At 30.0% G+C, this 24,615-nt stretch overlaps 2 protein-coding genes across 5 annotated transcripts in view; one reads left to right on the plus strand and one right to left on the minus strand.

Annotated features, from left to right (window-relative positions):
* Positions 1 to 102: 102 nt before the first annotated feature.
* Positions 103 to 1,285, plus strand: RNASEK (Ribonuclease kappa). The gene is made up of 3 exons (XM_014240260.3): positions 103 to 356; positions 550 to 669; positions 850 to 1,285. Exons 1-3 carry the CDS (start codon positions 288 to 290, stop codon positions 946 to 948), a joined length of 288 nt encoding a protein of 95 aa, XP_014095735.1. The 5' UTR covers positions 103 to 287; the 3' UTR covers positions 949 to 1,285.
* A 4,055-nt stretch (positions 1,286 to 5,340) lies between these two features.
* LOC106621413 (uncharacterized) overlaps positions 5,341 to 24,615 on the minus strand; it is a 33,370-nt gene continuing 14,095 nt past the window's right edge. Inside the window, exons 2-10 of one of the 4 annotated variants that reach the window (XR_011396257.1) lie at positions 20,270 to 20,395; positions 19,029 to 19,124; positions 16,021 to 16,206; positions 14,519 to 14,836; positions 14,244 to 14,441; positions 13,622 to 14,131; positions 11,695 to 11,898; positions 7,613 to 7,739; positions 5,585 to 5,709 (exon numbers count right to left, since the gene is read on the minus strand). Coding sequence is in view for 2 of the 4 variants with exons in the window: in XM_070109188.1 (XP_069965289.1) it covers positions 5,594 to 5,709; positions 7,613 to 7,739; positions 13,622 to 14,131; positions 14,244 to 14,441; positions 14,519 to 14,836; positions 16,021 to 16,206; positions 19,029 to 19,124; positions 20,270 to 20,395 (1,677 nt within the window). In the remaining 2 variants the exon portion in view is untranslated. Of the gene's footprint in view, positions 5,710 to 7,612; positions 7,740 to 11,694; positions 11,899 to 13,621; positions 14,132 to 14,243; positions 14,442 to 14,518; positions 14,837 to 16,020; positions 16,207 to 19,028; positions 19,125 to 20,269; positions 20,396 to 24,615 lie in introns of all 4 variants that reach the window. The other 3 variants (XM_070109188.1, XR_011396258.1, XM_070109189.1) reach the window with 3 other exon arrangements.

Genomic DNA, 24,615 nt, shown 5'->3' on the forward strand with positions numbered 1-24,615 from the left:
ACATCGGCTTGAGCTTTTAGCACAAAAATCTCTCAATTTAGTGCAAAAATCTATTAAAAGTTTTTAATTTCAAACGTTAAAGTCTGACAGCACTCGTAGCACTGGTCGAAGCTGTCATGTGATTATATTTTTCACCTGACTGACATTTTTCTTGGCGAATTTCTTTAACTACAATTCGACGGCTGCTGAAAATTTGCAAGTTTTCCTTGTGGAAAATTGTACGAGGTTCAAGAAGAAAAGTCGCCGTTTACCTTTCAGTGCAACACAAATAAAATAAATCAACAAAAATGAAAATTTGTGGTCCAAAATTGTCACTCTGCGGTTTGATCATCTCCGTTTGGGGGATCATACAATTGGTGAGTAACCAACAATTTTTGTAATATGAGTTATGGGGATTACCTCTATTATAGATAAGCCATGCAAGATATAAACGTGAATATTAATGTAAATTGTACGACTACGTATTATTAACTAAAGTAATACGTTTGTTTGCATTTGTCGTTATTTTCTTGAGCTCCATATAATTTTAATTTTGTTTCTTTGTTTCAGGTGTTGATGGGTGTTTTCTTCTTTATACACAGTGTTGCGCTTATTGAAGATTTGCCTATCGCAGAAGATTTCACATCTGTAGAGGAATTCTATAATGCAGCCAACAGGGCGTATAACCAGGTATGGTGAAATTATTAATTGAACGTATATGTACATCCATATTTACTTGTGATATGTGTTCATGACCTTGATCAAACTAACATTACAGTCGAAACATTTAAAAAATTTCATTTTGCAGAGCATATAATTACACTTCTGAAATTTCGTTAAACTTCCACTATATTTTAATTTTGTTTTTAGAATGCTTACAATTGCTGGATTGCTGCCTGCATCTACGTGCTTACTCTATTGTTGTCTGCCCAACAATTCTATGTCAACAGCAGAGCAACTGCCAATTAATTTAAGAGATCGAGTAACATGTAACCTAAGAAACCTAAAACATCTACAACCACTTGTTTAGTTCGTTGACGTACTATGTTCTAAATACCGCCACCATCATCTTATATTGTTGAAGTTGTAGCTTGCAGCCATTTCTAAATAAAAAAAGCAGCTCAGGTTATGTTAAGCATTGCGAGGACATTAAATGGGAGCAAATATGGAAGCATGCAACTGCCGCAACAACACAATGTATCACCTCAAGATCATCAGCGTCGTCGTTATTGTTGATTTTTTTTTTCATTTTAGTAAGCGGTGTCTGCAGTTATCAATGCAAGAATATAGTTTTACAAAAAACTGAGTAACTCTTTAACATTATTTGTGTAACCACAGTAGATGTAAATAACGGTATATATTTTTGTTTTGTGGAAAATATCCGCAAACAAAATGTTCTTTCTCCCTTCTTTGAATTCGAGTTTTCAGTATGCTTCTGAGATTTTCGGTCAACATTAATATAAAAATTTCAACTAAAACTAAACACATTCCATGATCGTCCAAATCTTTTACGAAATTATTATAATTTTATTTATGTTGCAAATATATTGTTGTCTGCTATAGTTCGCTGTCTGGTATTGCTTCCACTTTGCTTTAGCAATGTGCGCAAAAGTATTCTTTTTATTTATATGTATCCTTCGCTGCGTGTATTTGCTGGACGTTATACTTTCACTTTACTTCAAGCACAAGCTTACGCCACTTGTATAATAGATGACCAAATATAAATATGCTACAATTTGCAAATTTCGCTTGATTACTACTTAAATGAATGCACTTATTTTTATTTAGAAAAAAGCGTTTAAACTTTTACGTGACTGAATTTTTTGGCAAAACTGTCTATAGTCTCCTCGATGTGTGTGTGCAGTCACGTGACGTTATGTATTGCGATTTCCGCATAAAAATTTGTGCATTGCTCTATTTTTCATTTATTTGTTTTCTTGTAAATTTTAATAAAAACTTGTAAATTAAGTAAAAGGTATAAAACTATATAGCAAATACTTAAAAAAGTACATACATATATAATCCATATATGGAACACACTACAAAAGCTAGTGAAAGTGTTGTATATCTTGAAAGTTTAAACTTCTATAAATAAAGTGTATATTAAATAAATATTATTTACATAATAAATGAAATAGAAAAAACAAAAACGATTGAAAATGTTTGCTATTATTGGTGAAAGTGGTTTTTGAAATTTTAAAAAGTGTAAGTTCTCCAAATCTGATGTAAAACTGTAATGATTTTCAATTGGTATCAGAACTGTCAATTCGACAGCATTTTACTAAAAAAATATATGTATTTACAACATATTTATGTATATGTCACTACAAAAACACTGTATGTGCTTAAATTTGCTATGATCCAAATCTGTCTGAAGCACAGTTTGTATGGCAGCTATGTATATATATTAGGGTGGGCTAAAAATCCGTTTTTTAGAATTTTCATTATTAATACCGAAAATATTTTTCTTTGTTAAAAAAAAATATTTTCAAGAAAAAAACAATTTTCGGTCGACATCTCAGGCTTGCCAAATCCAGTTAAAGTTAAAAGTTTTTGGAAAATTTTTTTCTTATTGTTTTTACATTTATGCAGTAGAAAATAGAATTCCCTATGAAAATAATAAGATCAGATACATTTTTCATCTATAAAAATTAATACCATATTGAAAACTATCAACTTAACGTAACTTTACTATAGGACCTTTTTTGTAGAGAACTAAATTTCCGATCGATATAAGGTAAGAAAAAACACCGAAATTTTTTTTTCTTGAAAATATGTTTTTTTTTTTTAATATTTTTTTTTTTCTTGAAAATATTTTTTTTTCTTGAAACTTAATCTTTGTTAAAAAAAAATATTTTTAGTATTAATAATGAAAATTCTCAAAAAACGGATTTTCGGCCCACCCTTATGTATATATATGTCATAGTCATTTAATCTAAAAAATTTATTCAGATATAGTAGCATTGTCTTGGACAAAAAACCACCATTTCTTGAAAATATCTTGTCAAATAAAAAAGTTTTCCATACGAAAACTTGATTTTGAATGTTCAGTAGGTATGGCAGCTATATGTTATAGTGTTCCGATCTCAAAATTTTTTTCGGATATAGTATGGTATTGCTTGTTGTCCAAAAGCAAATTCAAGCAAAATTTGTGGAAGATATGTATATTGTCAGATAAAATAGGTTTCCTCACAATATTTTGATTTTGATCGTTCAGTTTGAATGTCAGCTATATGCTATATGCGATATCTCAAAAATTGACGGATATACGAATATGGCTAAATCAGCTCAGCTCGTCACGCTGATCATATAGATATATTTAGATATTTATAGGCTCTTCGACGTTTCCTTATAAGTGTTTCGAATTTCCTAATAAACTTAATATATGTACATACCTTGTTCAGGGTGTGAAAACTATGACAAAAATTATAAAAAATTAATTTTTCAAATAAAATTCGTTAAGTTTTTAATTTACGAATTTTTAGTTGTGCGTGTGCTTTTTATTTTGAATAAAACAACAGCGCATTTGGATTTCAAACATATTTTATTTTAGACGCTTTTCGTTTTTGATATTTTATATATATTATAATAGCTAATATTAACTTTAGAAATATTTATATTTAAGCAGGTATTTTTGCATACTTAATTCGATAAATTTTTCAAAGTTTTTACAATAAGTTAATTATACTTATTATTTTATATATTATATTAGCATTTTAGCTATATTATGTATATATGCCTGTCGATACGTTTACTAGTATTTTTATACATATTTATTGACTATAAATAATAAGTTATTTTATATTTTAATATTTTTTTTATAAATTTTTGTTTGTGTATTGTTACACCAACACAATTTTTTATTTGTTTACTACTTATAAATAAAAAAACGTATACTTTAACCCATGCATACTGTTTTTAGGGTTATGTATGCATACAGTAAGCCCTCATATACATACATATATATATGTATGCTTGCATGCCTATATACATAAATATATGCAACTAATGCTGTTTGTGTGCTAATTACAAGTAAGTACGTTAATGAAAATTATAAATATGCTTATGTACACACAACTAAAAACTCAAAAGAAGCGCACTTTCAGCTACTACATTTTTGCTTTATAATAATTGTACAAAAATACTTAGCGATTTGAACTAATCTGCATAAATATGTATATATTTTATTTGTATAATATTTAATTTTTTATTTTTTTTAAAGTTTTTTTAATTCAATTTTTTTTTAGTTTAAATCTTTTAATTTTAATTTCAGTTTTTTTATTTAAATTTCAGTTTTTTCATTAATTTCATAAATTTTTTTATTTTAAGTTAAATCGTTTTTTTATATTTTCTTGGTGTTTTCAGTTTTACTTGTAAGTTTGTGTATTATATAACGTTAGTTTTGTGAATAAATATGCTTAGAATTTAGCAATTAGTTGCTTATATAAATATTTTGATAACAAGTTTGTTAGGCCTTCGAAGAAATTCAAACAAATTGTATATACAACTGTACTTAATTTAGATTCTTTATATTAATAATTTTTATTTTTGTTTCTATATATAACTTTTGCTTGCATATTCATTACAAAACTACATATTTTTAATCAATCTGGTGTACATTTTTAATATTTTAGTAATAAATTATTTCCAATGATATGTTAATTGGAAATTAATGCAAAAGGTAATGAAAAATAAATATTGATTAACAGAGATTAATAATTTTTTTACAAGAATTTACTTCATTAGGCGATTAAAATTAATAAAAAAATAAAAACGTGCAATCAGTGTTAAAATATTAATATAAAACATAATAAAAAACAATTAAAATTCAAACATACACTTTAAAAAAATACAATTTACATACAAGTATGCTAAAATAAGTCTGTTCTAAAAAAATAATAAATTTTGAGTTTTTCAAAAAAAAAAAAAAAAAATTAAATTAAATATTGTTAAAAAAATTTCAAACATTTTTTTTAAATAATTTGTTTTTTTTTTAATAAAAAAAAATATTTTAAAATGAATGTTTTTAATAAAAAGAAAATTTAGAAAAGAAATAAAAAAATTTACTAAAGAAATAAAAATAAAAATAAAAGAATTAATTAAATACAACATACTGAAAATGCAATTATTATAATATTTTAGTATGTAAACAGTTTTTAATTTTTTTTCACTTTCTCCCTTTCAATTTTCAAACTAAATATTGTTAGAATTTCAATTTTTGTAGGCAATCACGTTTTTTCTTCTGCATACGTGCTATATATATGTAAATGTAGAGCTTCAATATTGTATATAGTATATATTTTTGACTTCAATACAATTGTATGCACTAGCAAAGGTATTTATGAACCTAAATCAAAAAGATTTCTTCAAATATGTAATTTGCATGTAAATTGATTTGAATTGTTCCGTTAATTTCATTAATATCAATTGGATTCCTGTTTAGGTTGGCTTTCTTAAATGTTAAATACTTATGTATGTATGTATATGTATAAATATGTAAGCGACTTCAATTCTAAGATTCTGCAAAAATTTCCAAAAGGCCCGTTATTTCCGCTTTCCGCTTGTACTAATTTCCGCTTAATGAAATTTTGTTTTGTTTTTGTTGTTTGCTAATTTATTCAGCGCATTTGGTTAAATTTATTCGCTCCTGATTGCGGCTCGAGCTTCGAGAAGATTTTCGATTGAGCGGTTCCAAATATGCCGCTGGAGTCCAACCTTCTGCATTGGTTTCTGTGGGAATGTTAAATTTGTTGAAGAAAAAAAAATTTAGCGAAAAATTAGATTTTATAACTTTATTTTATATAATTTTATTTTATATAATTTTATAATATATATTATTTTTTATGGTAAATACTATAAAGGACGCTGATGTTAGCAAGCTAAATTTCATTTTTAATGAAATTACATCATTGTGAATCTAAATAAATTTTTTATTTTTATATATGCGTATATTGCTTGAAAAAATTTCACAATTCATAATAAAAAATAATTTTGTAACAAAAACATTTTTTTAAATTTTCACTAGTTTCTGGCATTATAGCTATTACAGCAGGTGGCAAGCTAACTCTAAAAAACCTAATCGTGCCATTATCAAATAATAAATCCGCCAATACATTTATTTATATCGCACATTCGCTCATATCAAGTTTTTTTTTCAATTATCGACCACACATTAATGTTTATTAAGAAGGTGAGATTAAAAGTGAGATAATGGAAGACCGATATTGTCTTATGGTAAACAAGCTTTTAAAATTTAATACTGCAACAAATTTGCATTACATGAAAAATCGCTGTCAACATGTTGCTAAACTAATATATGTTGCTGGGCTTTGTTGCGCAACATTTACATTAATATGACAAATATCAAAATTAAAACGTTTGAACAACAAATTTATAGCAATTAGCTCCATTATTATTTTATTTTAAAAATTTCTTGGCAACATGGCTGAGCAACACTTGAAGTAGAGATATGCACCTAGCGACATTTCTAGGCATTATTTGTATCACAAGCTCATATATACAAAATTCATATTAGCTTTTGGCAACATTAGTTAAATATTCTGTTGTCATTGGTTTGGTAACATTTTTGTAACCATTATTTACAAATAAGAAGCTTCGCAACATTTTAGCAAGTAATAGGTATTCAGCAATATTCTTGTAGCAACATTGTTGCTTGAAATTTTAGTAATGGAATTTGTAAACTGCGTTTGCAACATTTGTGTATGAGAAGCGAACGCTCAAAATTGAAATAGAAAAATTTGCGTTTGATGAAGGTAGTCAGCTTTGTTGCCACATATATGATTTAGAATTGATCTAGCAACATTATTGTGCAACAAACGCATAGCTACTTTTGCTAATATATCGCAACTACTTTTGAATGTCGACGTTTTAAGGACTGAGTAGCACAAATAAACTCATTCTAGTAGTAATTAATTACTTTACTGATTATAGATCAACGTTTGTGGCTAAAATTAGTAGTTCTCAGGATATTTGCATACATTTGATCAAATTTGACCCAGACTGGACTATCTAAACTGCGCGCAATTTTTTTCCTGGATTAATACAAACTTTTCTACGATGCGAAAAGTATGTCTGGCGATTATTACCATGGAAAAAAATTTAACTACGATTGCACTTCGCTTGAAATTTTGGGTTTCCAATGGCACGACGGCAACGGAATCGTTGAAAATGTTGCAGAAGAGTTTGATAGCCTATGTGAAGGCCACATATTTGGATATTTTTTTTCGGCAGTACGGATCAAATTTGATGAGATGGTATGTAAAGCATTTATTTTTCCTTAAACTATATACGCGTATATAAAATATCGTCATATATGAAATTTAATATAATACTATTAAAAAAGCGTAGAAACACCAACACCACAACAAATATATACTCATATATTTATGCATATATATTAATAATAAGTTATATATTAATACATAAATATATATTTATATATAATATATTAACTACTCATACTAATACTTTCTATATAACTGGTGCTTTGGTACATTATATTTACATATATACTAAGCATATACAAATTTACATAATTTTTATACTATATACTTATAGCATACTGATCCACATATATTTATATACATATGCCATTTAAATACAATTGAATTACCTAAAACACGCACAAACCACCAGCCGGCACAGCCCACCTTCAACAATTCAATCGCATCACCTTCGCGCATTGAGACCTCCGAGTGTCCCATAGCCGTATAATCGGCAAGGGCAACAAATTTACTGCCCTAAAATTATACAATTAACTATTTTACAAAATTGCATGCCACAATTTAAAAATAATGCTATCAATAATTGTACTTTAACGCTACTTAAACTAAGCAACGCTGCATTTTCAAATTTCGAATTTCGAATTTCTATTGTTTTTGGTGAAATTTAGCATAAGATTGCGCCACGCGCTATTTTACGTATAATTTTTATCAATTGAAATTTATAATTTTAAATTGTAGCAAAAGGATTGTAAGAAATGCTTTTGTGTCGTTAACAAGAAGCGTTTCTGCAACAAGACAGCATTTAATATTTATATATACATATGTGAAACGCTATGTAAATCAACATGAAAAATGGCGCTGGCAATGCTTTGCACTAATTTAAGATTGCATGGTGTTCGCAAGGCAAACGCGAAATGCAAAAACTATGAAGAACTAAACAAAATGAGCAACGAACGCCGCCGAGGCAAATACGATTTTATACATATATACATATATAATATAAAATTAATTATAGCATATTGTTTACATAAACACTATTTATAAGCGCAAAAATTAAATTTCAACACAACTTATGAATTATTTAAGCATTTTTGTTTATTATAACAATTAATTTTGTTTAATTTGCATTATTTGATATTTTCGTACAAATCAAAGTTAACGAAAATCAACGAAATTCAATTGAAATTAAACAAAATCTATAAGCAAAAAGTTATGCACTCGAGGATTTGCATGTTTATGTATGTATATGTGGGTCTATGCGTGAAAGCTTGACTTCTGTGCATGGTTGTGAGGATTTGTGCTGTTATGTGTGTGCTTGTGGGTGGGTGCGTATGTATAAAATACATATATGTGTATGTACTGCAAAATTATTTGGGTTGGTGAATGGTGAATGATTTATTAAGGTATTAAATTTTATTTTGTTGTTGGTGCATTTGCAGCAGTGCTTCGTCTCGCTAAAAACACTGTTCTAAATTGTGGATGTTCTAATAATATATTCACACATACATACCGTTATAATATAAATTATCATATTGCTTGATATTTGTATGTGTATTTGAAAATGGCGAATATGATATTTGATGTAAACCATTTTGTTTTTTTATAAATTTTTAAAATTATTTCTCTTAAAATATTGCTATTTTTATAGTTTTATACGCTGATTAGATATGAAAAATACGAAAAATAAAATCGAAATTGTTAAAATATTAAAAAAAAAAAATACTTAAAAAATTCGTCGTAAGCAGCGGTTAACAAAAAAAAAAATCTAAACTAACAATTTTTTTATATTAATTATGTTTTCGAACTCTTTGTTCAACGATTTCTTCTTATCAGCAATTTAAATAAATTAATTTTTAATAAAAATTATTTTTGAAACATTTTTATGAAACATCGTTGAAATAGTATATAAAATTCAAACATACATTTAATTATAATTTTTAAGTAGACATATGGCCATTTAGCAGAAAATATTTAAAAAAATTGTGAATATTACGTTGAAATTGTAATTCTTTAACACCAACGATAAAGAAAAAAAATTAAAAATTATGAAAAACCATATATAAATTTTATAATAATAAATATATATGTATATATCTAGTATTTTTAATTATTTATTTATTTTTAGCGGCTTCATTTTGATTCTGATTTTTTTTCTTTCGTACGAAGTTGATAAGTGTTACGCATACGCACTGTCCACCTTAAATAGCGTTATGGTAGAAACAAAACATTAGGCCTAAGTACTGTTGTTTCGAAAAAAATCTTTGTGTACATATTTTATGAAACGATAAAGTAGAGTATGTGTATATGAGTTATCGCAAATCCTTTATGAATAAATTTTCGAAAATATCTTAATAAAATACCAGCGAGTGGTGGTTATTTAAAATTTGATTTTTTAAAAAATCTTGCAATTAGAAATTTAAAAATTTTTAATACCCGGGCCATTCTGTGTACTCCATATTATTTTTATTTCCAACTTAACTCATTATTGTATGGTTAATAATATAAAGATTAAACAAACAAGTAAAAACGTTAACTTCGGCTGCATCAAAGCTATAATATCCTTCACAATTCCTTATTACATAAAAGAGCATATCTTGAATTTGAACGGACAGCTTGTATGACAGCAATATGCTATAGTGGACCGATATCGGCGATTCCGACAAGTGAGAAGCTTCTTAGAGAGAAAAGAACTAATCATTTGTATATATGTTACATACTTGCATATACTTTAAAGGGTCTTCGAAGTTTCCTTTCGGCTGCTAAAAACTTCGCGGAAAATTTAATGTACCTTGCTCAAAGTCATAATATTATATACAGCTTTGATGTCGCGCAGAATATACTCGCATATAATTCAATTCTTTTAGATTATGCAATGTGATAATTTATATTGTATGTATGGATGATTTGTATGTATAATATGACTCCTCGACTTTTCTTTTTATCTGGTATATATGTACATATATTATTATAACTTGTTGAAATTCGTGCATTGTTGTGTCACTAATTGTGTGAGTTTAATTTTTGAACTTCAAAAACTCTACAGAAACACCTAAAAAACGCACAGCTGCAGCCGATCGTATAATGATAAGAATTTCGAATGTGGAAAGCTTGTGGCATTCTCTCTAGAAATATATTACTTTTTATTTGTAAGAGTTGACAATTAATTTTCTTTGAGTATTTGAGCAGTGTGAGAGTGCGCAATTTTCTGCGAGTAAAATTTTTTGTTGTGAGTTGATAAAAATTGCCCAGATATGGCAACACTTGTTAGTGGCATTCCATTAAAGATTTTATTTAGTTTGTGTGATTATAATTTATTTTTATGTGTTTCAAAACTTTAATATTGTTTTGCCATGTTGCAGCAACAAAGATTTGTGTATTGAGAAAACAACAAACACTTGTTTTTTTATCAACCATAAAGCTAATATTTAACTTAAACATACAGTTATTTGATCATTTTATTTAAAAACAAAAAAAACTTACGCAGAGTTTAACTGACAGACTGCTTCCATTTTAGTATTTCATTTTGTTTTTGTAAACGGAGATTATATTATATATTTGATGATTTATAATGCATAATGAAATAACGGTTCATGACGATACGTAGGCATGATGAACGATTACGATTACGATCACGATCGTTAGGTTGACGAGGAAGCAATAGAAAGAGAGCGATAGCGATATTGAGAGTGAGTCAGAAGACGGGCAGGCATTCATTGAAGACGCTTGTACAACGAACAGTTCTATATGAGAGCACACATACATACATACATACATACATATGTACATATATGAAGCGAGCGAACGATTTTTGTAATATATACACACACGTGCGTGAAAGAGAGGAATTATGTTGACACGTATGAGTTTCGGAATTTGTACAAGCAGTGCGTTTGAGTGAGAGAATGTTGAAGAGCGCAAATAGATAAAGGAAGTGAGTGAGTTGTGTGAGTGGGAGAGAGATGTTTGTATTGAATTGAACTTTTTTTGTAAACAGTGAAACGGTATGCAATTTGAGCTTTCAGAAATGAGGGGAAATAAAATTTTGAACGCAATTTTTATTGATTCTAAACGGGTTTTTAATGCGTGCACTTTTATATAGTTTGCGGGTGATTTTATATATAATGAAGTCACTTTTATATAATGCATTTCTATTTTTACTTTCTTTACACTTTACTTGTTTTTTTACTACATAAGAAGACTATGCAACAACACTATGCTTTTTTTGATATACTTATTTTCATTAAATTTGTTAAAGGCACTAAATTATGTCCTCTTTGAGCTGACATATCTTCGCTTTATTTCTGTCAAGGGCTGCTGTTATTGAAAACACTATATTTTATTTACACTCATAGAACTAACTATTATTTTGTACTATAAATTAAGCGGTTTTGATTTAAAATTTTTACTATTAATTCACTGCGTTACTTTTAGCAATTATTTGTTTACATTTTAGTTTTTTGGTTTTGCATACTTTTTTTCGTTTTGGTTTTGGTAATTGGTTGGTGTGTCATCCATTTTGTAGTTTTACGATATTTTCTCTCTTCTCTTGAACCATGTTTGCTCAATGCTCAACGGAGACATAGAATTTGGAATTTGATTTACTGCTACGCGGATAAGAGCCACCACCATTACCATCGGCATTGTAGGTCCACTGAGCCAGAAAATTCATAAAACGCTGTGTGATTTTCAATTCGCAATTTTTATAGTTTGCCATTTTTATAGTTTTTTTTTTTAATTTATTAAATAATTTTAGGTTTTTAAAATTTTAGTTTAATTGAATTTTAGTTATTTTTGCATTTTAGTATTTTATCATGCAATTAATTTTTTTATTGTAATTATTATATTTTGTTAAGGAATTTAGTTTTAATTTCAAGTGTAATTTTGAATTTTGAATTTTTATTTTAATATTTATTAAATTTTGTTTATATTTATTTTATATTTTTAGTAATTATTTGTTATAATTTTATTTTATTATTTTTTGTATACATTTTATTTTTAATTTTATTTGCATAAAAAATTTATTAAAAAATTTTTTTTCAAAAATTTATTTATTTATTATAATATTATTTATTATTTTATTTTTTTTATTTGCAGACATTAAAAAATTTCAATTTCGAAATTAAATTTGTTAATATTTTTTGTTGTATATTTATTTTTTATTATTCCCAATTTTATTTATTTATTATAAAATTATTTATTGTTATAATTTTTTTATTATAATGCGGTTTAATTGTTTATATTTTTACATACGTATGTATATGAACACAATATTTTATTTTGGAAAATGAGATATTTATGTTATATGTATATAATGGGTTAATTTTAAAATATTATTTTGGTTTTCAATAAAAAATATTAATTTTATTAAATAAAATTATGTATGTAAATTAATTTTTTGTTTTGAAATATTTTTTAGCATTTTTTGAAATATCATAATTTTTATAAATGAAAATATTCGATAAATGAATTCGATAAATAAGTGATTAAGTTTTAATTGTTTAATTTTTTTGAATTTGAAAAATTTTTTTCGCATAATTAATATTATTTAAATTGTTAAATTAATTTAATTTTATATTTTTAAAATCCATGTGCATTTTTTTTTTTTTTTAATTATTATATATTTATATTATATATTTTTAATTTATTATAATTTTATGTTTTTCATAGTTTTGGATATATTATTATATAGATATATATTTTTTTTACAGAGTGCATTAAAGTTTTCATTTATTGTTTTTAAATTAGTTTTTATATACAAACATTTGTATAGACATTTTTACAAATTACACGACACCATTTTTATGTTCATTTGTACAGGGTGGCATTTTGCAATTGCAGTTGTGGGTATATTGGAATATTTTAAGACAAAGTGTTTTGTGCATGAAAGTAAAAAAGAGAACCCATAAAAATTAAATAAGACAAATAATATAAAACATATAGTAGAAGAAACTATGCAACATGATGGATGAATATGCGAAAAAAATAACAATAAAACGAACAGAAAGCGAGAAGAAAAATTAAAAAAAAACGGAAACAAATTACAAAAATTACAGAAGTAAAGCGGATAAATAATACGAAATCAAACAATTTATATATAAAAGTTAAATCTAAAAAGTAAATTTAAAAATAAATAACAAATTTTACATGAAAACCGAAACCAAAAATATACCAACAAATAAGACAATAAGATAAAAAAGAGCTTAAAAATAGAAATTTGTATAGATTAAAATAAATAAAAAATGAACTGAAAAATAACTTCGCTCCTTCCAAAAATGTATTTGCAAGTATTTAAATTGTCTTCAGTAGTAAATATGTATTGAAATAGCAAAATGTACAAACATAAGTTGCGCACCTATGTTGTCCCCCCTTACGCGCATAACGGAACATGGCTAACTTACCGGCGCGCTATTATCCTCGATTATTGACATTTCATCCTCACTATTCGAGTAGTCCGAGCTCCAGCCGCATGCCTCCTGTTGCTCCTTATCCGCACCGCTACCACCATTACCATGCGCATGCGCGTGTCCATTGCCCGTTGTTGTGCTCAGTTGCGGCATGCCGTGCGGATAGGCATCATCACCGCTACTGCTGCAGTTAGAATTGCGATTCGAAGATTCCGAAGATGCATCACAGCTCACGGCGCGTTGCGGCATGCCCAGCAATATGTTGGGCGTATCCCATGACGTGGTCTGTCTGAGGCCATGATGATTCATGCTATACTGTTTGATTTTCTCACCCTTCAGCTCTTCCAGCTGGTTGAGTAGCAGACGTTTGATTTCTGTGACCCACTTATTTTTAACCTCTTCGCCTGGTGCTTGTATCGTGTGCACTTCTTGGCGTCCTTGTAACCAGACTTCGAAGCGAGTTGAGTCGCCGCGCACCGATTCGGTGAGGCCGATTTGTGACATCTGCGAGTGAGAGAGAGCGCAAAAGAGATATTAGTAGGTGTGTGAGAGATAGAGGTAGTAAAATAAAGACTCAATCAAAGTTAAGCACTCAATTTTGAATTGCTTTGTGTACCTTTAGTTGATGCTTGAACTGATAAGTGCTCTTATTGTGGCCGGGTTTTGAGGTTTTCTTACAAAATATCATCGATTTTTGATAGAGAAATATGTGTCGTTGTTGTGGTTTCTTGCGTAGTCGCAAATCCTTTTTCGACTCAGTCCACACCTGGAAGGGATCCTGCAGCAGCAGTTCGCCTTGTTGCGAAAGATTGCTCTGTAAAATTAATTATTAAAAAGCAACTAAAAATTGTTACTCCGCCTAAATATAAACAGTTATGCGAATTTACTTACCGGGAATCCCGTTATAGCCACTTGATGCATCGAGTCGTTCACACAACGCAACACAATCAACATACAATCTAAAGCCTTTTGCAATTCTTTGGTACAGCTGCCGCTATCGCTGGAGCTGAGCAAATTCTCGAGCAGTAATTTGTACTTGGTAATACGCTGCACGGGCTTCAACAGATAAGCGCCCAATGGCAATTTGTGTCCCAAACGCTTTTGACATTCCTGCAGGAAGAGATGTGTATCGACGAGCGTTTCGCGCAACCGATCAGAGCGCGGTATATTTTGGCAGTAGAAAGAGTACAAACGATAGAAGGTGTCACGCTGTAAATAGAGACGAGGAGATCATAAACGATATGCAGAAATACCAATGAAACTAAAAGACAAGCAGCGAACAAATAATAACTTAAACTCTAAGTAGCTTAGGATGAAAATTTCAACGCTCTTTGTTAGAAACTTCAGTTTCAGCAGATCTTGAACTAAATTAAGTGCTTTGATTATTTCACCTACAAAGTCGAACACTACTGCTAATATAATCCTGTAATTATGTAAAAATAGTAATAAAAATAAATCTATTATTTTTGCATTAATTAAAGGTATTATTCAACATATTTAGTTAGAAAGTGCCAGGTGCCAGGTCCGGACTATAAGGTGAATGCATATGTGTATAACTTGGCGTTTTCCTGATGGAACACAACTTCTCTCCTATTGTCCAAAGCTGGCCGCTTTTGTGCGATCGGTTCCTTCAGACGGATCAAGTTTTGACAGTATAGGTCCTTATTGATAGTTTAGTCGTAGGAGAGCAGTTCATAGTAGAAAGTTTTACCAAACACATAGCAAAACTTTCCTGACCGTCAAAATCTTGGCTTGGTCACCGTTTGTACCAGTTCACCGTTGTCGTAAGTGATACCCTTTTTATCACCATAAACTATATGCTTCAAAATGGATCGATTTTTTTGCTTTGCTTCTGAGCAATTGAAATCGGTGGTTGAACTCGACAATTGCCATTATTTTATTTCGATATTTTCGATAATTGGTCTTCCAGAGCGTTGTACATCTTTGACATCAAAAGTATCAGAACGGAATAGATGTTACCAAAATTACTCGTGATTGGCTGTCACAATGCCAGGATCTTAAGCACTAGCCGGCAGGTTGCGTTTTCGCATTTATCGAAGAAAAACTTAGTGTACAGTCGCGTATTTTCTCTTCTCCCTATTAAATCAATCCTCTGTAGTTATTTCTAAGAACTGTGTCCTAAAAGCACTAATTTGCAGATTCGAATTCTTAAATAAAAAAATTGCATCCACCGTAAGACAAAACTTTCGAATTGGCGAATTGGCGAAATCGAAAGATTAAGTTAAGCTAAGTTATTTGTACTTTATTAGTGTCTTCCTTTCACATTTCGACACTGAATTAATTAATGGTTTACAACCCAATAACGAAAAAAAAATCGAAAACGTCTCAGTTTCTCAGAGTTACATATAATATTTCAAAGCCTTTTTACTTACCCGCTGAACAAAACACAGCGCCACCAACTCCGTTGTAGATATACAATTTTCCAGATCCTTAAGGAATATCTCATTATGAAACGTATATAATTCGTGTAAATTGCCAAACAATATATCCTCTTTGCCTTGCAGGCTAGCGGGTACAAGATGCATCATTTCTTCAGATAGCATTTGATCACGATAACCCTAAAAATAAAAGGAGAAGATATACATATATAAACTAAGAAAGATAATAATAAGGCATAACAGAGATATTTCAAATTTTTTTATGAACTAAAATTTTTCTAACAATAAAAAATACTAAAATCTAGTTAGATAAAGTTTTTAATTGAATTTGAATCCGTTTAGTACATTTTAAATACTTTAAATCATTTTACTTTAATATTCTTTTTTACCGTATGTCTTTTCACTTCCGAATCATAATTTTCATCCTTAACTATTCGATCGAATTCGGCGCTAAAAAAATGTCCGAATTTCGCCTGAACATATTCGTCAACATTCGTAAATCCTTGCGCACCGATGAATTCACGCAATACGCGCTCGTAATTCGTTTGATCGAACTTTGTGTTCATCTTGTATTTTGGTAGTTTGAATCCCGACTTTCTTTGCACACTCTCTGCGAAGAATTCTTGACAAAATTTCAAAGTCTCTTTGTAGGAATTTGCGAAAAAGTTCGGTTCGCCAAATTGCGCACTAACTCTCTTTGCAGTTCCTTGCTTTTCAGCACTTCCGTTTGTCTGATTACACGATGTTGTGGTTTTGGTGGTTGGTGCACGCGACGTCGACCACTTAAGCGCTTCATTGCAGTCCACACTTGTGCGACATGATTGACAAAGTTTTCTCTTGAATTGCCATGTATCACTGCCGGTGAAATGTAATGACTTGGGTGTGGCTAATAATTTGGTGCGGCTCAACGTATGCTTACTCAACGCCGACTGAGCGCGTGCTACCGACGACGAGATCGACGTGAGACTCCTCGACTGTGCCTCATCTAGATAATCCAGTATGTCGTTGTAGTTTTTACGTTGTAAATATTCCTTGAACTCTGCGTCGTTCTCGATTTCCGAGTATGTGTTGTACTCCAGGTAATCTTTGACTAGACGATATTCGAGTGATTCGTCGCAACTCGAGAGTTCGATGAGCTCTTTAAATATCGTCTTACGATCGTCCTTCAAACGTTGTAAACTATTCGAAACGATGGCGCTATCGCTCAAGCTCTGTTGTGCTTCGAGCTCTTTGAAGGTGTTTATGATTTTGATTGTAGATTTACCGTTTAGCAGATTGTGCGTTGAGAAATTACATAAATTCGTACCGAATATATAATTCTGTGGTGAGTTATTGCCTATCGAGTGACTCTCGTCTGTTGTTGAACGTTCGTAACGATAACGATTTGTCTGCGGTTCAGTGGGCTTGTAACTTATGCTGTAGGTGCTAGTTGTGGGCGTTGCACGATAACTGCCTACACTGCCGTGTTGTTCGAAGAGTGAACCGCGAAAGGATACCGGTGATTCGCAGAAGTTCGAATGCGTTCGTTGGCGCTGTAAAATCTTTAATGAATCGCTGATTTTCAAATTGAAGCGCCCGACTATATTGCAGGCAGTATTTTGTACTTTCTTCAGCCGTAAGGAGCCGTGCGATGATGGCGATTTTGATTTTGATGCCTTACGTAGATCGTAACCGCCGTAACGCATATTTTTGCAAGGCGCAACTATATTTATCAAACAAACTAAGCAAAAACTCTATAAATATTTAGAACCTAGAAACTTCCGACTCGGTTCGACTGTTCGGCGCGGTAGTTAAATGTGAAATAAAATATATATGCTCATCAAATGCCTTAGATCTCAATATTATGCTTTGCATTGTAATTTTTTATCTCAAATGAATTCTACTTTAGCAAAAGCGGAAAATTATGCTCATATTTAATGCACTAATTGCAACCGAAGGCATTCAACTGTGGCAAAAACTGTTAACTGCAGACAAAGCCAATTAAGTCGGCGAGAAAAAAAATACTTTGACTTAATTATTTTTAAATGTGCTTTTGCCACCGTTTTTATAAGTTTTTACTGTTACATTTTTGTTCTTTTTTCCGCCCATCTGCAGTAATGTTTTTGGCCGATCGCTTGCTGACCAACTTGCATTATGGCCACAAATATTGACTAAATAATTGCATGCGATATGGTCATGGTCATGATCAAGATCATGATCATGGTTTCCTTTAGTTTGTTATGCTAACCGCCACATAATCGGTTATGAGCCTCTTCAAGTTCGTTTTCTTATATAAAAACCAGATACGTGGTATAGCTATTAAATAACTTTGCTGATGGTGCTCCAGTAGAGTTATGGTCGATTTCGTATTTTTAGAATTCCTTTGGTTTAGGCAGTCCAAAGTAGTATCTAAACGTTGACCAAGTGCTTCCTTTTAATTTATCGAAATACATAACAAATCCTTGTTATTCTAGAAAATACTCCAAACTTTCATCAAGTACGTTTATTTTGTTTAGTTTGCACTCGAACAATTATATTAAATGTATTCTTAATTTAAGGTCGGTTTGGATCTTTGTACAATATAACTGTCACATTTTCAATAGATATTTTTCTCAGATACCATTTTTGTTTTATTTAAGTGGACATAAGCCTGACTAAAAAAGCAAAAAAAAATTAAAATTAAGATTGGGTACTACGACCATTCTTCTTCTTTGCAGACCCTAATAATTTAGCAGAGATATGTTAAGTTATTACTGAAACCGCTATGAGTGCAGGTCGATTATAAATATGGATTATTTGCATGATCAATTAAGCATAAAGAGCTATTCCATATATTTTTTTTTTTCTTACAGATAATAGATATAGGGAAATGCTATCAATATAGAAACATTTTCAGCATCGGTATAGTTATTCAATTACTACACCACCTATTATCATCATATTAATTTAATTAGTTTTAATAACGAAATTGAACGGTAATTACAATACCACTGTAAATATCTAAGTACAATTTAATAACATACCTTTAGAATAGAGGCCATTTCATTTACATAAATCCGTTCTGTTTCTAGTAATTCGGTAAGTACATGACCTCGGTGTACGCGTCGCGCTTCAGCGTCCTGGAAAAATAATAGTAAATATTTAGTGATGAGTAGAACATTGCCGGATCAATACAGGCTGAGGAGAGGTGAGAGGACTAAGATATTATATATTATATTATCTGATTCTACCACATAAAATTTATGAATTTTCTAGAAATACGACGGATACTAATCTATATTTTGGTTAATTTAGACAGCTCTTTGCGGGAGTAATTTTTGCTTGTCACTTTGGTTGGAAAGGAATAGATCGCTAAACTAAATCAAAAGATTTCCAAAAATTGTTATAATTAGTTTTTTGAATTTCAGAAGAAAGTTAAGTTGAATATATAATAATATATTCAAGCCTTGAGATGTCACATATTAATTTGTTGGAACAAAACCAACATTTGTATCCGATTATGTGTAAGAGTCCAGTCGTAAACTCTGCACATATTATGCTAGTAAGGAAATATCCCGGACATGTAAATGTTAGTTGAATAGCTTAATAATATGGTGGTTGCGAGGCTAATGGCTAGTAATTTAGCGGCCACCAAGCTGATAGGATCAGAGTTTTTCTTTGCAGTAGATTCACACACCATCATAGAAAAAAATTAAAGCATCGTTACAGCCGGCAAATGTCTGAACTTCAGCCAGCGAAGCTTTTGCTGGGGGATACAACTTGAAAAGATTCCGACAGCTTAACCCAATCTTACCCAAAGCTAAGCTAAGGCAACTTGTAAAGTCGTATAGTTGCTAATGTAGATTTATGTGTCACATTCACAATAGAGGAATCTGGCCTACAAAATGCTGTTGGCGGGGACATCAGAGCAACTACATGCAATTGCAAAGAGAAGCAGTCAAGTTAACGGAATGATGTATTTGGTCAGAGAGCTCGTCATTATTATTAGCACAGATGCATTGCTAGGTATCCCAAGTTGTTCTAAGAGTTCGTGGAACATATTTATAGAAATTTATTTGTAGATTTACATTCTAATTTTGAAGATTACGATGCAAAAATGTTTTTTCAAAGATTTTCTTAGCAAATTTTGTTGTATTTTCTTTTTAGTTTAGAAGTTATCCAAAATTTACTAGAGGTTCAGGTTCAGTTCTGTAGATGCGCCGATAAACTCTACTTACAAAATTTTTGAATCAAAATAAGTAGTTGTATATTTTTTGAGACTTACCTGCTGATTTTGTAAATGACTCGCACTATCTGGGCTTGAACCGGTGGTATCACCATTTAATGAGCCCGAAGATGAGTCAATGACACCATCCATCGATCTCGGTCGAAATTCATGTATTAGATCAGCCTGAAAGTATAAAAATTAAAATATCAAAAATAAGTAAGTTAATACTTTATGAATAAGGGATATAGGGAAGAGTGTTAAGATATAGAGTTTTTTTTCAAAGCTTCGAACTTTTTTACAATCAATTTGTTTATATTGCTACTTTCATGGAGTATCACAGACTCTCACTACTAATTTTTCGTGAAGAATATATTTAAAATTTTTGCTATTAACAAATGAAAGTTTACGCTTTTGAATCGCAATTCAATAAATATCAGCACTGATTTGGACTAAAAATTTATATAAAAATTACAAAAGTAACGTAAGCAACATATTTTAAAATCTAAAAGTTTAGTTGCTTTGCTTTCTAAGAGCGATTGAATACTGTTTTTACAAGAAGAAAAAAAAAAATTAGAGAAAATCCCACAGAAATCTTCAACACAAAAAGAAATAACGGTTGACATAGATTCTTAGATTCTTCACTCTAAACATTTGTAAAGAAGAAACCGACTGCTTCGATACAGTTTTTGAATGACTAGCCAGTGAACTGTTGAGTTTATGGCTGACAGACTGCTCGTTTTGCTATTACTAAGCATTCATACAACAATAACAACATTTAGCAACTGATATTGCTGGCTAAGGGCTACATAAGTTTTTCGTTTCCGACACTCCTACTTCGCTGCTTTAATAGCAAAATCTAAGTCTAGATATTTAGAAGCACACACACACTAATACATAACAACATATTCTTTATAATGATCAAGTAATAATATTCAAATTTTTATGTGAAAAACGGTTATTTTATTGTTAGATTTTTTTGCTTTTTGTTTTTGTTTTTCTTTGTTATGCATATCGTACCATTATTATTATTGTAATTGTTAAGTTTATGTCTATTTTAAGGTTTTTTTGTTTGTATTTGTTGTGTGTTGCTTTTGTTTTTACTGGACTGATATATTACTATTGCGTATTGCTGCAGCTGTTTTACCAAAGCAAAGCCATGTATATTTTCATACTTTTTGTTGTATTTTGTTGTCTGCTAGCCGTTTTGCTTATACACATATATTTAGTTATCTCAAACAACAACAATTTGCCCGTAGCCAACAGCAATGTTGCGATGGCACCACTTTCGCTTAATGACCGCCGTGTAGAAAAGTCGAATCAAGCGATTTACCTAGCCTATACGCACACAAAAGCAACTCTAACTCACCTTTGTTATATACATACATACACACCATGCCCACAAGCACACTGAAAGTTTTATTTCTTAGAAATATTAGCAAAGTAAGTTATGGTTTCAGTTTGTTGTTGCTTAAGAAGCGCACATTTTTGTTTTTGTAATTTATATTTTTTGTTGTATTGTTTTAGTAATTTACGTTTTTTTGTTGCTTTGTTTTTGTTGTTGTAAATTGAGGCATAAGCAAATCAGTAGGTGAGTAAGTCAGCCATTTACAAGTCCAAGCACTATTTTTTATACCACTCGTTTCACAGCTGGCACTACTAGAAATGTCTTCGTCTGTATATATGTATGTAGATGTGTGTAGTTTCAGCAGCTAACAGCGGCGTCATTAACTGCGTTGCCGATGGTGTTGATGACTACTGACACCTCATGCTGCTCATGGCTATGGATACCAGTAATGTGGCCAGCATTATGGCAGTGAGATTACATGCATTATATATATTTATATACATATATATTTATGTAAACATGTATATATTTATACACATATATGCATATATTTATACACATATACATTTACATAAAGTATGCATATTTATTTGTATGTATTGTAAATATGTATAAAATTTCCTCAATGTGTTAATGTGTTGCTGTGACTTTAAGCAGTTGTTGTTGTTTTATTTTGGTATGACTTAAAATCAGACGAACAAAATTGCAATAACAACAAAAGTAATAAGGAAATGAAAACAAAAGCATCGTCAAATCATTAAGCACAAACTTACTCGCTGGGAGTTTGAGCGGCTTACAATACAATAAAAAAAACAAGAAGGTAAGGAATATGTAGCAGCTTGAAAGAAGTTGGGAATAGGAAGTAGAGTGAATAAAAAAAAATATAAGTTTCAACACTACAGAATTCTAGCAGTACTAACTACTATAATATATCAATAAGCTGGCTATTATAGAAAAAACACACTTCTATAAGATGTGGTAAAGTGAAAATACGTACTTACATACATATTCATATATATAATTTTATTTAAATTTCGAATTTTCCGTCCAGAAAAAATATAAAAATCTTTTCTAACCTAAAAACTAATCATTTAATGCATGAAATTGTAAATATCGCGCTGATTTTCACTGTTAATTTATTTTGCACGCATTTGCTTTTTAACAATAAAATTTCCTTTATAATAATTATAGTACAAAAACACATTTTCATAAAAATTATCGCATATAAAATATTAAAAACAGCCGAACAGGCCATCGCCGCCATAGCTTTCCGTATTGTATTTTAGTTTTACACTGTCAATACGAGTTCTTACAAAAAAAAATATATATAAGAGAAGAAACAAGAAAGAGGTTAACTTCGGCTGCAACTGTAATACCCTTTACAGGTACATAAAAAGGGGCATCTTCTTGGTGTGAAGAATTTGCAAAATTTCAGAGCGAAATCTCAAAACTGAGGGAATATTTCGCGTATATGCAGACAGACGGATAACAGCCGGAGCTAAATGGACTCTGCTTGTCACGCTGATCATTTGTATAGGTATGTATATATTTTATAGGGTCTTCTACGTTTTCTTCTGGGTGTTACAAACTTCGTGTTAAAGTTAAGGGTATAAAAATATTTAGCATAGTTTTTTCTATTTCGCTCGAATTGCCCTAAAAATATAACAAATTACACAAAATAAAATATATATAGTCTTGCTGTTCGTATTACTGAGGTTTTATAATAATGTAGTTGAAGTTATATAAATTCCTCAGTAAAGTATTAACCACCTAGGCCAACTAGGACTATTATTTTTATATTAATATTTTGGTGGTTTCAACTGCAGACAACTTTCCCCAAATAATTTTTTAGAATGCTGCCGAGTTTACAGTCGAAATTGGTCTGATAAAAATGCTGGTCCGATTGGCTTTATAGACCCGACTGTCGTGGAAACGATTGCTGTTATTAGTGTTTAAATGCAGTAGTAGTGGTTTTAGCTCATATTTCGAGGGTGAAACAAAAAAAAATTATTTTCAAGTTCTACAAGGTAGTTATGCTTCTTATATTACGTATTCTCAAACTAATGGACTGCGTATTGGGTATTTAGGGTGCGTGCAAAAGATATCGATTTTTAGACTTTTAATAATCATAATAATGCCATTACATAAAATAAAATTCTTTTGATAAAAATAATATATAGCTATCTTTTATCAATTTGTTTATCAGAAAACGAACAGCAAAAAATAAATATCCATATATATGTACATATATGCTTATATATAGGTAGCTTGGCTTTAATTACTTTTTTTTATTTTACTAGCGAATATCAAATGTAAGTCTGTAGTTCTAGAAAACACATTCGTATACCCACATATCCACGTATATAGTATACTCAATTAAGTATCTACATATGTGCTTATAAATAATTTAGTTGTTGCTAATGTTTTTGTTGACAGCCGGTGCGTTAGTGAAATTTTTTAAGTAGATGGGCGTGCAATTAAAAGAAGATAAAGCGAAGAAGTGTTTATTGCTTCGGCAAGATCGAGAGTTGTAAGCTGAATGCCCACCAGGGTGTAACATAATTAGTTTACAGCTCCATTCCTATACACATATATATATGTATGAAGAAAATGGTGTTGGCCGTAAGAATGTGTGTATTTATATTTGCTTCTTAACAATTAGTGTGACAATTGAATTAACTTAAAATTAAGACGCTTAGACTACTAGCTAAAATGAAACAAATATATATATACATACGTAAAATATTAGAAAGTCGAGGTATCAAAAACTCAATGGTGTCTTAAAAAATATAGAAACTTGAGAATGAGTTACGCTTGGTGTACTATAGAAAAGAAATTTCGTTAAGATAAGAGTGTGAAATTCTATAAGCTCTCACTTTCAGTATGTATTTCCCTTTAAAACAGTATTACGCTTAGATATTTAGAAAATATTGTTTTTTTTTTAAATTCACGAATATAATAATTTGAAAAAATCAGAAATTATATAAAGTAAAAATATACTAATATAAATATATATTTTACAAAATAAAGAAATGAAAAATTTCACAATTATATGATT

The sequence above is a fragment of the Bactrocera oleae genome, chromosome 4 (genome assembly GCF_042242935.1).
Source record: "Bactrocera oleae isolate idBacOlea1 chromosome 4, idBacOlea1, whole genome shotgun sequence".
Taxonomy (NCBI): Eukaryota; Metazoa; Arthropoda; class Insecta; order Diptera; family Tephritidae; genus Bactrocera; species Bactrocera oleae.

Excerpts from the sequence above, each read along its gene's own strand:
- RNASEK (XM_014240260.3), top strand. The coding sequence starts at position 288 with ATGAAAATTTGTGGTCCAAAATTGTCACTCTGCGGTTTGATCATCTCC. Across the intron at positions 357-549 it reads TTTGGGGGATCATACAATTG|GTGTTGATGGGTGTTTTCTT; the intron begins GTGAGTAACCAA and ends TCTTTGTTTCAG. Across the intron at positions 670-849 it reads CCAACAGGGCGTATAACCAG|AATGCTTACAATTGCTGGAT; the intron begins GTATGGTGAAAT and ends TTTTGTTTTTAG.